This window comes from Macaca thibetana, chromosome 15 (assembly GCF_024542745.1).
Source record: "Macaca thibetana thibetana isolate TM-01 chromosome 15, ASM2454274v1, whole genome shotgun sequence".
Taxonomy (NCBI): domain Eukaryota; kingdom Metazoa; phylum Chordata; class Mammalia; order Primates; family Cercopithecidae; genus Macaca; species Macaca thibetana.
In genome coordinates, this window is record NC_065592.1 from 46604619 (window position 1) to 46619514 (window position 14896).

Here is a 14896-nt window from a genome sequence, read left to right on the forward strand (position 1 = left end):
GGTCAGAGTGCTCGCTTCATCCCAGCAGCACCGCACCCCTCAAGACCCCAACCTGCCCTAAGTAGTTCCTGCCTTGTGAACTTGACATCTGCTAGGAGTTCCCTAGGGTTCCCTGCTGCCCATTCTCCCTTCTCCTGCTGCCACCTGAGCCCTGGATGGCTGAGGGGCAGGTTGTTGTGGGATGGCAGGCTGGGCAGACGGAGGAAAAGGAGAGAGACAGGAAGAGAGATGGGGGAGGTGGGGATAGAGACAGGACAGAAAGAGACAAAGATGGGGTGGGGAAGATAAATAGATAGGGAGACAGAAAATGGAGTCCAGGAGTGGGGCCCCTCAGTGCCAGCTTGCCTGGGTAATGGACGTCAGTGACTGGGCTGAGCCTGTGGGTGGCAAGAGATCAGGGTCATGGGGGTCAGGAAACTTTAAAAAACCCAGGCACTGGAGAGGAACTGGGTTTTCTCTGAGAACTGACCCCTCTCAGCATTATGCAAACTCTGTCACATGCAAACACACACACACAGAAGATTGCCCAGTCATACACCTAGCCCCTGTACATGCACACGCATACATTTGGAGACACTCATATACCCACACACTTGCACACTTGAACACTCTCCATCTCCCCAAGACACTCACACAGTCAGACACTGAGCCTCTCGTCCTCAGTCATACATCCTCACAGGCTCTTGTCTGAGCACATTCACCTGGGAGTGCTGGGCAGGCCTTGACCTGTGACTTTTGGCCTCTGTCCCCGCCCCCCACAGAGGCACCCCATGTGCAGTACGAGCGCCTGGGCTCCGACGTGACACTGCCATGTGGGACAGCAAACTGGGATGCAGCAGTGACGTGGCGGGTAAATGGGACAGACCTGGCCCCTGACCTGCTCAACGGCTCTCAGCTGGTGCTCCGTGGCCTGGAACTGGGCCACAGTGGCCTGTACGCCTGCTTCCACCGTGACTCCTGGCACCTGCGCCACCAAGTCCTGCTGCATGTGGGCTGTAAGTGTTGCCCCCACCCCTCATTCAGCCTCCCTCCTTCCTTGAGACCCAGACTCCTAGCCCAGATCAAGTCCCCTTCCTGTTAGGGGGAGACGGAGAGGGGAGAGCTGCGGCCTGACCCTTGCCCTCTGATTCTGTCCTGGCCCACTCTTCTGGCCTCTTAGTCCAGTCTTGCCCACTGAGTCCAGACCCCTAGACAGTTTGCCCATGATCCCACCCCCGTGGAGGTCTTAGGTATCCTAAAACCCTCTTCCCTCTGACAATGTGGGCAGAGAGCTGGTAAGGCATGGCTTACCTGGGACATGAGTGGGGAGAGACCCTCAGGTCACGGATCTGAGCTAGAGGAGCCTCACTGTGTCTGCTCCCACAAGGGCTGGTCAGAGGGCCTCAGGGAGGGAATTGCGATATGTAGTTATACAGGTATAGGCAAGGCGCTCCAGGAGGCCCCAGGGAAGGAGGAAGGCATCCTGGAGTGGGAAACGAATGGAGACTTGGGAAGCGAATAGTGATTTAGAAGACGCATTGAAACATCATTTCTGGCAGAGAGCTGGGTGTGACTGTAGGCCTTAGCAGCTGGGAGGGCACATAAAGGCCACTTGGGCTGGTGTCTATGTGAAGAGAGAGCTGAAGGAAGGGACAGGGGGGCAGATCATGATCCTGGAAGCTAGGCAGTGACAATTTCTGGGTCATGTTCCTAAAAGATCACTCTGAGTGGAGGGAGGCAGGTTGGATGGAGAAAAACCAAGGTATGAAGGAGGCTGTTACTGGATGCAGGAGAGAGGATGAGGACCTGGAACCAGGGCATGGAGCTGGGGAAGCTGAGAAGGGGCAGTTGGACCTCCAGGAATTGGTGATGGATTGGAGGTGGGAAGGACAGGAGAGTAGAGGGTGAGAGGAGTCAAGACAGCTGGAGGGATTCATGACTGCAACAGGAAGAAAACAGAAGGAAGAGATAATGTGTGCTGTTTGAACAGTGTCTTAGTTTGGGTTTCCCTAGAATCAGATCCCAAGATGAGAATTCTTATGCAAGTAGTTTATTTGGCAGGTGAGGGAAATACCATAAAGGAATGGGAAGGTAACACATAAAAAGGAAGTTAAGTTAGTCAATAAAGAGTAAGTTATCCAGACATTGCCTCTTGGCGACTGACATTAACCACTGAAGGTGCAGATGCAGAACATGCACCTGAGTTGCCCTGCTTGAGGGTAAGGGAGCTGGGATGTGTATGTACTAGCTCCTGCCCATCAGTGGTTGAGAGATTCACCTGGGGTGGGAGGGAGGCGCTTTGATTCCCCAGCACTTTTGACCTGATGTCCCAGCAGGCAAAGCAAGAGAAGGCTCTTAGGCGAATAACTGCAGAATTTGAGAGTGAGAAGTATTAATAGTATGGGCAAGGGATCTGTGGCTCCCTAGACATCTGCTGCAGACCTGTTCAGTGGTATCCTTGGAGGACAACCGGCAGTTGAGATGGCTGGAAACCAGTGGGTCTGAGCGTCTGGGATTTGGGGAGAGGCCTCTGCTGGAGATGGATATTTGTGGGGGGTTGTCAGCATTAAGGCCATGGGAGGGGGTGAGATGGCCAAGGGAGAGATCGTGGAGTGAAGAGAGAAGAGGACCCAGAACTGAGCCCTAAAGACCATCAGCATGTAAAGAGGTCGATGGAGGGAAATGAGCCACAAAAAGAAATAAGAAGGAGCCAGCAAGAAGGTAGAGGGAAGACCAGGTGAGTGTGATTTGGAAGAGGGATCTGGAGAAGTCAGAATGACAAGGCCATCACCATTGCTGAGGGTGAGGTGGGCAGGCATCCAGATCCCAGCTACAGGTACCCACCAACAGAGTGAATACTCTGAACATAGTTCCATTTCTTCATTTCTTTTCTCATGAGCCAATGATTCAAGCTCCTCTGGCCTCATTTTATTTGGGTATGGTTCACCCCACTGCCCAAAAATCATCTCCTAATTCCCTAGAAGCTACCTAAGAGATGTTTAAGGGATCTGGGAGCAGACACTTGCCTTGTTGTCAGAAGACTAGCATAGACCACCATGCAAAATGTTAGGCTGAAGGGTTGTTCAGGGTCTTCCACAAAAACACTGACCCACCTGTGGGGCTTAAAGAGGTGTGAAAATGTATTTTGGTGGGAATGTACCTTTCCCCATGGGAAGGCCTTTTTTTGGTTATTCTTTAATGTGTCTAAACTGAAGAGATGGCAGTCAAAACCCAACATTTTAGTTGCAAGCCACGGGTGGAGTGACCCCTGTTGGCCAGCTTGAGAAATGCAGGACCAGCCTAATAATTCTCCTTGGCCCACTATGGGGTCCATCAGAAGTGGAGCACTCAGTCTAGCCCCAGGCCCTTACAGAGGGAAAAGGGCCATTTACTGAGTGCTGTGGAAAAAGGATGAACCCAGCTTGGCACTGGTCACCCACATCCCTGTCTTCTCAGTTTGGGTCCCAGAAGTCCTCAGGATGGACAAGGCTAGCTGTGATGGCTGGGCCTTGGTGGCCCTGGACCCCTGTTGCTGATGATATGATCTTCTTTGAGAGGTCGTTGGAGGAGAATTAGGTCTTGAAGTAATGTCCGTAGTCTATACCCACAGGACATGCCCATAGCTGCCCTGTTGTAACCAGGGCCCAGACCTTTTATATAGAGTGCTCGCTGCCCTCCAGGCCCTGCTGCCAGAGGAAGGCTGGCCATGAGTTGGCTGTAGCATTAGTTTCAGGTACTTATCTCTCATTGCATTATTTCCTTCTAAAGACCTGGTCAGAGGAACAGGGGATATTAATCATTATTGTCTCAGTCACTTTATATTAGTAACAAGAGACTGGCTTTGGCAACACTCAATATCAAATTATCCTTCCTGCCAGCTATCAGAGAACAGGACAGAGTTACCCCTGATTTGTGGGTCATTCAAACCAAAAATTATTTAATATTTATCCTAAACATGTGCAATTTTTATGTCTCTATTTACAAGGGAACTTGGTCTTAACAGTATTCTGTTGGAAGTCTCCTTAACCAGGCTAATCCCTGAACTGCTTTCTCCTGATCTGCCTTCTTGCTCTCAAGTGGATCCTCACGAGCAGAGCCCTAAGGACTCCTCTCCTCCCTAGGATGACGGAACGACCCCCCACATTAGGAAGCAGGATCACAGTGTTCCTTTCAGTAGCATCATTTTATTTACAAGACACTGCTGATTCTGTATCATTCTGATCTTAAACTAAAACAAACCAGAGATTAAAATGATTTTTAAATGGACAGTTCTTTGTCCAGTTTTTTAAAACTTTTATTTGATTGGTTAGGATGGAAGCTCTGGATCCCCTGGTTCAGCACTCCTTTCCCTGTAGCCCTGTTTGGCTGGAAAGGAAAGAGTGGGGAGAAGGCTATGGTCAAAGAAAATGTCTGGGGAGAAATCACAAGTGGGAGGTCGGCGGGGCATTTGGGAGTCCAGAAGTTGGAATGCCTCAAGGGATGCCACGAGATAAGGTTGAACCAGGCCTGAGCCTCGAATGCCAGGCAGGAGGCAGCATGCGGGTGGGGCGTGGGTAGGGCTGGAGTGGAAGGGTCACCCTGCCCCACCCTGCCTGATCGGGTCTGGCCTAGGGTGTGGGCAGCTTGCCCCTCCTCCTCTCTGGGCCGGCGGGCAGGCCTCATGCGTGCCGGGGGCTCCAGCCCAGGCGGGCTGGCGAGATGAGAGGAAAAACATGCGGTTTGGTGGGCTGGACATGGAAAAACAAGTCAATTAGGAGGAAAACAAACAAACCCTGGGCCAGCGGGGGCACACGCACGCATGCACACGCGCACACGGCCCCGCATGGGACCTAGCGACACCCTGCCACAGGCTGACACAGTCACTTGGGTATCTCAAGAGACCCCCAAGGGGCAACCCAGATGCCCTATATGCCCAGAGCCTGATATTGTGACCTGTGTGCATAGGAGCGTTTGCTCACACACTCTAACATGCACTCACACGGTGTTCAGTTCATACGTGTGAACATGCTGGGAATTCCGGGCACCTTCCACACGCACAGTTTGCAAAATACATTCAGCCTCACTTTGCTCCATCACATATGCGCTGCCTCATGTATGAGCTCTAGCTGTCTCTGTGTTCAGACACAATGGCACATTTGCAGGCACTCTTACAGAGTACCTTGGCCACACAGCCTTGCACATAGGGACAGTCTCAAAATTGAACAGCCTCACCCTGAGTCATGTGCAAACACAGTCATCCAGTCCCACACAGCCTCCCATCATACAGTTACACAACTGCCCAGAGTCCTCACAGTCACACACACGGAGCCTCTCACAGTTACACACAGCCTTGCAATCACAGCTTCTTAAAAACAGCTTTTCCTCCAACTCACAACACACTCACAACAGGCATCCTGATCCCACACTGTCCTACAATCTCACAGCACCCCCACCTCCACCCACCCGGCCCCTCAGCTGGGCTCCAGCTGCAGCAAGTCACTCCTTTTCTTCCTTTTGTTTTTCTTTCCTCCTTTTCCCTCTGAGAAACCTGGTCCCTGTCAGGAAACCCAAGCCCTTCCCTGCTCAGGGCCCAGGGCCAGGCAGGAGTAGCCAGATGACAGACAAAGCCCCCAGTCGGCCCCCCAACCCCCACCCCACCGTGACCTTCCCAGTCAGGGAGAGGAACTGGCGTGAGGGGGAGGTTGGAAGGGGAGGCTGGTCTGAGGGGGGAGGACAGTTGGGGAGTGGAGGAGCCTGGTCAGTGGGGAGGCCGGCCGGGGGTGGGGGCCTGTGAGTCCAGTGCTGTGGCCCGCTCTGCCCTCCGAGGAGTCCCGGGCAGCAGGGAGCTGACTCTGCAGGCTCCGATCCCCACCCCACCCCCAGCGCCCTTCCCCTTCCTGGGGGTAAGGGGGGCGGTGGCAGGAGCGGGGAGTGGAGGCTTCTCGGCCGACCTCGGAATGTCCTTTCCTCCTGGGGTGCCTGCCAACTCTGGCCTGGCCAACAGGCCCCCAGAAGGCACTTCCTGTGTCCTTGGCCGCCCCCCACCCCACCCCCAGGCAGAGTTCTGCACCCGTGGGCAGACAGGGAAGAGACACTAAAGGCACACAGGATGAACATGGAATGACACGAGATGGACACAGGGCCTGGAAGGCTTCCCAAGGGAGGAGGACAGTGGAGGGCAGAACGCAGGTTGGCCCTGTGGGGTCTCAACTGGGCCCTGCTTTCCCCGACAGGCCTGGGGAATGGAGCTGCCTCCGCCCACAGCATTGCCCCCTCCACCTGGAGTTCTCCTGATGCCTCTCTGTCCCCTCATCTCTTCTGCTGCAAAGCGAGATCTGGATCCTGGGGGTTCTGCCCCAGGCCCCTCCCAGCATCACACATACTAGACACGCACATGCAATCACACAGAGTCACTCACAGTCACGTGCACACTGTGGATGGAAGCCCACTGTTCCCCTGTGTCACCATGGCCACTCTACAAGCATAGACATGCACTCCCCTTCACTGTCCCTGGCTTATTGAGCTGCCCCCCTCCCATTTCCTGTCCACCTGTCAGGCCGGGGGCGGAGGAGGGGGGAGGCACAGGAGGGAGGTGTCAGTGTCCCTGGAGCCGCAGACGGACATTCCTTGCTTGGGTCAGATCACATAAGCTGCCTCCTTCCAGGAACCTGAGCCGCCTGTCCTCACGCCTTACCCAATGCCTGAGGGTGGGACAGCTGGGCTAAGTGCTCACGGCAGCAAAAAAGAGTGCGGGCTAGACTGCAGAAAGGACTTCCCAAGTGTGTGTATATAGGGTTACCCCTGTCCTGGGGTTTAGTCCCAGCTCTGGCTTACTGTCTGACCTTAAGAGGTCCCTATCCCTCTCTGGGCCTTCCTATTCCAGAGTGAGGGCAGCTGCTTACCATGTAAAGGGCTTCTTAAAGGGTCTGCGATGAAGATGCTGGGGGCTGGCACTGGGATGAGGTACACACAAAGGGAACAGCAGCTTCCTTTCAACAGGCACTTGTACACACAATCACACAGACACGCAGATTCACACACATCCACATAGCTGCTCCTATGGATCCTTGGTCACTCATTCATGTCACATAGAGACATGTATGTAGCATATATACCCCTGCATGCAGACATCTACAAACACAGATATGCATACAAACAGCTGCCCAGTGCCGTTCATGTGTAGCCACCAGGCCTGTCCTTGTGTCTCCATCTCTACTGAGGGAAGTCTGGGGTGTCTCTTCTCCAGGAAGTGCACCCGATACTCCAGCAGTCGGAGGACCCATTCAAGACTCCCCTCGTCTCCGCAGCACAGTCTTCCTCTGGGAGTGGACACAAAGTGGCAGGAGATGTGGGGCTGGGGCCGATTCCCCCAGACATCACCTCCAGCCTGTGATTGATGAGTTGAGGCCCGCAGCCCCCTGATCCCCACGGTTCCTGCCTCCATTGAGCAGGTGGAGGGGGGGTTCCCTGTCCGCACAGCCCTTGTTTTTCTTTAATTAAACATCTGGCTCTCTGTGGCCTGGGAAGCCTCAGACCCTCGCTGACAGCCTCCCCCCCACAACTTTGGCATCGATGATGGGTTGAGGGGGGAGAGCTGGGGCTCTGGGGCCCACCTGTCCCCATACAGTGCAGGGGACTGGGAGCTCCAAGAATGCCCTGACCATACTATCCTCACCCCCAGTGCCGCCGCGGGAGCCTGTGCTCAGCTGCCGCTCCAACACTTACCCCAAGGGCTTCTACTGCAGCTGGCATCTGCCCACCCCCACCTACATTCCCAACACCTTCAATGTGACTGTGCTGTGAGTAGCTGTGCCTGTGACCCGGGTCCAGCCCTGACCTCTGACCTCTCCCCCATCCCACCACCATGCCCTCCGTCCACACCCCAGCCCTGCCTTGGGCTTGACCTTCCCTCAACCTCTACCCCATCTGACCCTTGATGTTGGTAACAGTACCTGGGCCTCACCTCTCCCCAGGCATGGCTCCAAAATTATGGTCTGTGAGAAGGACCCAGCCCTCAAAAACCGCTGCCACATTCGCTACATGCACCTGTTCTCCACCATCAAGTACAAGGTCTCCATAAGTGTCAGCAATGCTCTGGGCCACAATGCCACAGCTATCACCTTTGACGAGTTCACCATTGGTAAGTGTGGTGGTTGAGGGAACCTGCTGCCTACTCCAGTGGGAATGTAAGTGGATATGTGCCAGAGGCACATGAACATTGGTGGGGATGTCCACATGCATGCAAATGTATACATGGCATGTACATGCCTCTGCACAAGTATGTGCAGTGCGCATATATGTGCACATATATGCATGACATATATACCTGTGAATGTGTAAGTGAATGTCCTTTACCTGAAGGGCTGAGAGACTTGTACAGCAGCTCTTCTGATCATTTTTCTGGCTCCCAGAACATGCAGCAGGGGGAAGCGGGGGCAGGCTGGGCCAGACCCTTGTGCAGCTGCAGCCTCCACCCCCGCCCAACTCTAATGGCTTCCTTACGGCCTGTGATGAATGAGGTGTCAGAACAGGAGACAGGACTGGGACAGATACCGTCCTCCCCCTGACGCCCCCATCCCAGCCAGTCCCTCTACCTGCCCCTGCCCTATTCCAGGCAGGCTTTCTGCCTGCTATTCCTCCGCCCCAGCCAGATCTTCTGCCTGCCCCTGTCTTCTCCCCAGACCCCATGACTGGATCCCTAGCCGGAGTATTTCTACATAAGCTGGGCCCTTAGGCACTCCCATCAGATCCCCAGCCTACCTCCAGATCTGCAACACCTGTGGACTCTTTTACTCTTGACCCAGGTCTTAGTTTGGAACTGGAAAAGTTGAAGTGAAAAACCAGGCTTGGGGGAGTGTGTGATGCTGGGGTAGGAGGGGGTAATCCAGGTGACAGTGGGGGTGACAGTGGTAACTATGGAGGCATCGTATTGGCTTAGTTACTGGGATGCAGGTCAGTATGAGGATAGAGTTGGGATGATGGGATGATGAGATGAAATTTGGGATGTTGATATGAAGAGTTGGTGACAGTGACTGTAGTGACAGCCATTGGTGATGATGGGGATGTCAGACTTGGAAGTAATGAGATAGTTTTCTACGGTAGCTACCAGAATTGACAATAGAGAAGAGGCATGGTGACTATGATATTGATGATAATGGTTGGCAATATGAGAGGGTCAACATGGTGGCTGGAGTTTACAAAGTGGGTTGTTGCCAGAGATGAGTGTAGTAATGAAGCTATGTCTCCTGAACAGTGAAGCCTGATCCTCCAGAAAATGTGGTAGCCCGGCCAGTGCCCAGCAACCCTCGCCGGCTGGAGGTGACATGGCAGATCCCCTCGACCTGGCCTGACCCTGAGTCTTTTCCTCTCAAGTTCTTTCTGCGCTACCGACCCCTCATCCTGGACCAGTGGCAGCATGTGAGTGCCCTGCCCTGTCAAGATCCTGGGTGCCTGAGTTAGAATCATGTGGAGTGAGTGGCACCCATATCCCACGTGGCAGCAGCTCCAGTGTGAGACCTGATGAGTCAGGCTCTCTGTGGGGAAAAGGGACCAGGTGGGCCTGGGAGAATGGATGGAGCTGAGGCAGGTGTCCTTAGGGGTTCCCAGTGACCCCTGTTAGTGCACTGGGAACACATATGTCTTTTTGTGGCTCCCCCGGGTAGTGGAGAGAAATGCAGGAAGGGAGATAGCGGGCAGGACAGGCAAGGCTCCCTTTCCTTACCTCAGCCTGACCAGACATCTCCCTCTTTCAGCCCTCAAAGACATCTCCCTCTTTATACTGTGGCCCAGGCTCTGGGCCTGTGCTGGCCCCAAGGGGTCAGGATCAGGCAGTGGGGTCAAGCCTGGTCCAGGGTGTGAGTTTAGGCCCTGACTGGCATCAGGACTCCAAAGTCAGACCCAGCTTAGGGGTCAGCTTGAGGCTATGAGTTGGAAGGTAGCCTGGCTGGGAACCAAGCAGTGGACAAGAGTCAGTATGGGGTCGGACTATGGTCTGGATCAAGCTACAATAGAGAGCTCTGGGGAACAGCCAAAGGTTTGAGGCAGACTTGGAGTTCTCTTGCTTTGAGCACCCTGGGCCCATAGGGTTGTGGGCACTCTGTGTGGCCCATGAGGCCTGTAGGCTAGGACTGGGGTTGGGACCAGGCTGGTTCCTGGGGGTCAACTTGTACCCCCACCTCATCTACCAGGCTCCAACTCCAGCTCCTCGTGCCCCTATCCTGTCTGGCCTTTAAAGCGTGTAATTCGATTCCTGGGTGCCTGTCCCCCACAAAGCCTGCTCATGCACTCACATGTTCCCTGACAGAGTCCGGAGTCCCTCCCGCCTGGCCAGCTGCCCGCGCCTAATGCATTGCTAATAACCAGGGTCTAGTTTCACAAGCCCCCCCTCCCCCGCTAACGAGCTACAGGCAGCAGCCCCGCGCGTCGCGGCGCACACGCCTTGCAGTGGACCTGGCACACTGCCCACCACACACACGGGAACATGCACACACGCGCGGCTCCCAGCAGGAATCATACGCCATACGTGTATGCAACTAACATGCCAAGACCATGTGCAAAACTGACCCCCACACTGAGGTGGGAAGAGCAAAGTGTGCAGGCTCCGTGGCGAGAATACGCGTGGCCTGTAGCTCATCCTAGCCCCATTCTGTGTCTCAGTGGCACTGGGGCTGGTTAGATTTATGGTTCTTTTCATCTGAAGTTTTGCTCTGAACAGAGTCTATTGTCCCCAATCCTTGACCTTGGGGAGAGGCAGGTGTATGACTGGGAGGGGGCAAGAAGGGCAGAACAGAGAAAAACATCACCTGGATTTTCAGGAGGAAAATCCAGACCAGGAATTGCAAAAGAATGGGCCCTGGGCAGGGGCTGTCTCAGCATGGACAAGAGAGAGGCAAGTACGGGGACCCAGCATGGGTTCCCTGCAGCTCCTGCCCTGGCCCTAAGTGGACAGGGAGGCTTGGAAGGCGTGTCGGGCATCTGCTCCAGCAGACCATGGAGGACTCCCAGGGGAGGCCAATGTCAGTGACTAGGGAGTTCCTGCCAGTTGAGAAGCCTTTTTCTTGAGAGGAAGGATGAAGGGATCACTGATAACCTCGCAAGAAGGATCCTGGTCTAGGATATGTGGTCCCCAGGAGAGCACTGACCTCCTGGGGGCCACATTCCCAGAGGTATGGTGCCCACCATGAGCCCACAATGAAGCGGCAATTTGATCTGTTCCCTGTGGCTCCCTCCCTGTGGGGAGAGACTGACATGGAGGTCTGCGGTCTAATCCTGGCAGGAGGGAGACAGAGCTGAAGGAGCCGAGCAGAAAGGGACTGGGGTACCAGAGGTAGAACTGGGACCCTGGCTCCAGGAGAAGAGGGTCTTTGGGACCCTCCAATCTTCCAGGGCTGAGATTAGGATTTACTGAGCCCAGGGTCTGGGCCTAAAAGGTGTCTCACCATGACCCTGACCTTTACCACCGTTATCAGGGCCACAGGCTGAGCACATGCCCAGACACACATACATGCATGTGTGCATGCGCTCACAGCCTGTCAGGTCAGATAGCCCAGACCCCAGTTTTCTGGGGGGAAGATTGGAACAGGGACCAAAAAAGCCCTGAAGCCAGACGTGGCCCAGAGCGGCCCCCTCCTCCGCCCCCGCCGGCTGCCCCTGTTTACGAGGCGGCTTAATGAGGCAGCGGGTGCCGCTGAGATGAACCAGAGCCCAGCCTGGGCCTGGAAGGGGCGCCGGACAGGCAGCCCGGCCTGGAGGGTTGGGGGAGACCAGCAGGATGGGGCCAGCGGGGCAGGAGTGGGGTTGCGATGCCTCCAGGAGGAAATGGAGCAGCTGTTCTGTGCCCTGCAGCCCCAGGGGCTGTCCTCCACCCCTTTCTGCCCCAGCAGGGTGATAACCACACTGAGGCCTTCCTGAGGGGAGGCTCAGCTGGGGCCAGGCTGGTAGGTGCCTTGGGCATCTGGGAACCCGGGCTCTGACCAGAAGCCATGGTAATGACAGCGCTGGCTGAAGTGCGTTTGATGCTGTCCTCATGCCTTGGTCCTTGTTGTAACCCTAAGAGATGGATACTCTCATGAATGCCGTTTTACAGATGAGGATGGCAAGGCGTGAGGATGTTAAGTAACTTGGTCACCTCACTACTAAGGGATGGGGCCAAATTTGAAACTCAGGCAGCCTAGCTCCAGTCAGTGTGTGGGACCTCCCCTCAGTGGCTTCCTGGTGGGAGAAGAGGGTGGCACTACCATCTCCTTTCACCCCCTGCCCTTGCCACCTCCAGGCTGGGACTGTGGTCAGGATTCAGCCAGGCTGGGGACTGTGAGAGAGCAGGGGCAACAGCAGAGTCGTAGGCACAGGGCAAAGACCTCCTTATTATCCTCTGGGGTGTTTCTGGTCTCCTTGAAGATGTCATTACTCTCCTTCAGGGACAACTGCTCTCCCGTGGGGTCTCCTCCCTAAGATGTCCCCAATCTCTGGCAAGAATATTCTCCATGTCCTCCTTCTCCTCCAGGGAAGTCCTCACTGTCCCCAGAGCACTTCACTCGCCTCTCCCCAGAGGCATGCTCACTTCCTCTGGAGGGACCTCACAATCCTGGCCCCCAGGTGTGTCCTTACCCCCACCCCATGGTCTGGCTGCAGGTGGAGCTGTCTGATGGCACAGCACACACCATCACAGATGCCTACGCCGGGAAGGAGTACATTATCCAAGTGGCAGCCAAGGACAATGAAATTGGGACATGGAGTGACTGGAGCGTGGCTGCCCATGCTACGCCCTGGACTGAGGAACCGCGACACCTCACTACAGAGGCCCAGGCTGTGGGTGAGCTTGCTCCTGCCCTCCCTCCTGGCTCTGCTGTCCTGGAGGCCTGTGGTAGAACCTGTGGTCTGGTTCTACCCTGCTGCCTCCAGCCTCTGCTCCCGGGGTAGCCACACTCTGTGGCAGCCACACTTCTGCCTGTGTGTCCAACCCCTGCCATTCCTGGTCCTTGCTATCTGGACATCCTTGGTAGGGGTCATTGGGTGGAGGGGTTATCTGTGAGCCTTGGGAAGCAGGATCTGCCTGATGGGGGAGGCAGGGCTGCCTGATGGGGGAGGCAGTACCAGTCTCATGCAGGAAGCAGAACGGTATGTCTCATGAGCCCCCAGATCTGGATGGGACCCCAGCCCTGGCCTTGCCCTGAGTTTCCCCCATGTTCCCCAGAGACCACGACCAGCACCACCAGCTCCCTGGCACCCCCACCTACCACGAAGATCTGTGACCCTGGGGAGCTGGGCAGCGGCGGGGGACCCTCGGCACCCTTCTTGGTCAGCGTCCCTGTCACTCTGGCCCTGGCTGCCGCTGCCACCACTGCCAGCAGTCTCATGATCTGGTAGGTTGAGTGAGGCTGGGTGGCAGAGGGAGCCTGAGGGAACCCCCACTGCAGCCCCCTCCCTGACAGGCCCCTGCCTGTCTCTGCAGAGCCCGGCACCCCATGAGGACATGCAGAGCACCTGCAGAGGAGCAAGAGGCCGGAGCTGAGCCTGCAGACCCCGGTTTCTATTTTGCACACGGGCAGGAGGACCTTTTGCATTCTCTTCAGACACAATTTGTGGAGACCCCCGGCGGGCCCGGGCCTGCCGCCCCCCAGCCCTGCTGCACCAAGCTGGCCCTCCTTCCTCCCTCGTGGGAGGTGGGCCATGCAGCTAACCCACCCACCAAAGACCCCCTCACCCTGGCCCCTTGGGCTGGACCCTCCAATGCCAGCGACTCCCAGGAGCCCTTGGGGGACGTGAGGGGAGCCTCTCACATCCGATTTCTCCTCCTGCCCCAGCCTCCTGTCTATCCCAGGGTCTCTGTTGCCACCGTCAGATTATAAGCTCCTGATGCTGGGGGGGCCCAGCCATCCCCCTCCCCCCAGCACCCACACTTTTCAGTCCCCTCCCCTCTGCCCTGTTTTGTACACCCCTCCCCTGACCCTGCTCCTATCCCACAGTATTTAATGCCCTGTCAGTCCCTTCTAGTCTGACTCAATGGTAACTTGCTGTATTTGAATTTTTTATAGATGTATATACAGGGTGGGGGGGTGGGGGGTTCTCATTAAACGTCACCATTTCATGAGTCCTTGGAACAGATCCGCTTTGGGAGGGTACCCCTCTTCCAAGGACCCTGCCCCTTCCAGGGCTGGTGGAGGAAAGAAATTGTGGTTGGGGAAGGTGGGGAGAGGCGTTCAGCTTTCAGGCCAGTGTATCTGGTAACAGTGTTGTCTACTTCTTGGCGGGTAGGGCTTCCCTGGAGCACAGGGTTGCAGCCAGGGAAAAACTGCGGGAAATGAGGGATCCCATAGGGTATCCAGTCAGTCCTGGAGGCTGCCCAAGTCTTGGCTGGGGCAGAAGCCTTTCAAGGGTCACCTCTAGAACTGCTTTCCATGAGTGCCCAGGCCTGAGCCCAGTGCACAGGGCTAGAGATGGCAGAAGGGGAGGGGCAGGCTTCATCCTTGGGGCCAGGGGGTGTGCCTGATCCCTGCCATCCAAGAGACAGTCCAGGAGTGCCAGAAGGTCAGGCCTAGGGCTCAGCCAGGCCACAAGGGCTCAGAGCACAGAGTGTCCTGGGCCTGGGCAGGCAGGGCGGCTGCCTGAAGGAGGAGGTTGCTTGGAGTATGACCAGGGACAGGACCTGGGCTTCAGAACTGGAATGACAGAGTACAAGGCTTACTCCCAGGGCTGGGTTATAGTCAGGACTCTGTGGAGCTGGAGAGGGTGGGGCTTTGGCTTTATAGGATGGTCAGTCTTTGGTCCAACCTCAGATCCTGCCCACACCCTTTCAGTCCCCAAACTGGGGCTCCGGGGTCCCTCTGACTTCTCCTCAGAGGAGGACACTTGGCTGTCCCAGGCCTGCTTAGGTCTAGACCCCACTTATAGAAGCCGCCTTACTGAGCGTAAGCAGGCATTCTCAGCTGGGAATGTCCAG

The 14896-nt window shown here is 55.8% G+C and overlaps 1 protein-coding gene across 7 annotated transcripts in view; it reads left to right on the forward strand.

Moving 5' to 3' along the window:
* Positions 1-14047, forward strand: part of CNTFR (ciliary neurotrophic factor receptor) — a 38947-nt gene extending 24900 nt beyond the window's left edge. For 5 of the 7 annotated variants that reach the window (XM_050760802.1, XM_050760803.1, XM_050760801.1 and 2 more), the window contains 6 exons: positions 762-995; positions 7640-7757; positions 7932-8098; positions 9212-9375; positions 12589-12769; positions 13151-13323. In XM_050760802.1, the coding sequence (XP_050616759.1) occupies positions 762-995; positions 7640-7757; positions 7932-8098; positions 9212-9375; positions 12589-12769; positions 13151-13323 (1037 nt within the window). Of the gene's footprint in view, positions 1-761; positions 996-7639; positions 7758-7931; positions 8099-9211; positions 9376-12588; positions 12770-13150; positions 13324-13408 lie in introns of those variants that run through there. The other 2 variants (XM_050760804.1, XM_050760805.1) reach the window with 1 other exon arrangement.
* Positions 14048-14896: the final 849 nt, after the last annotated feature.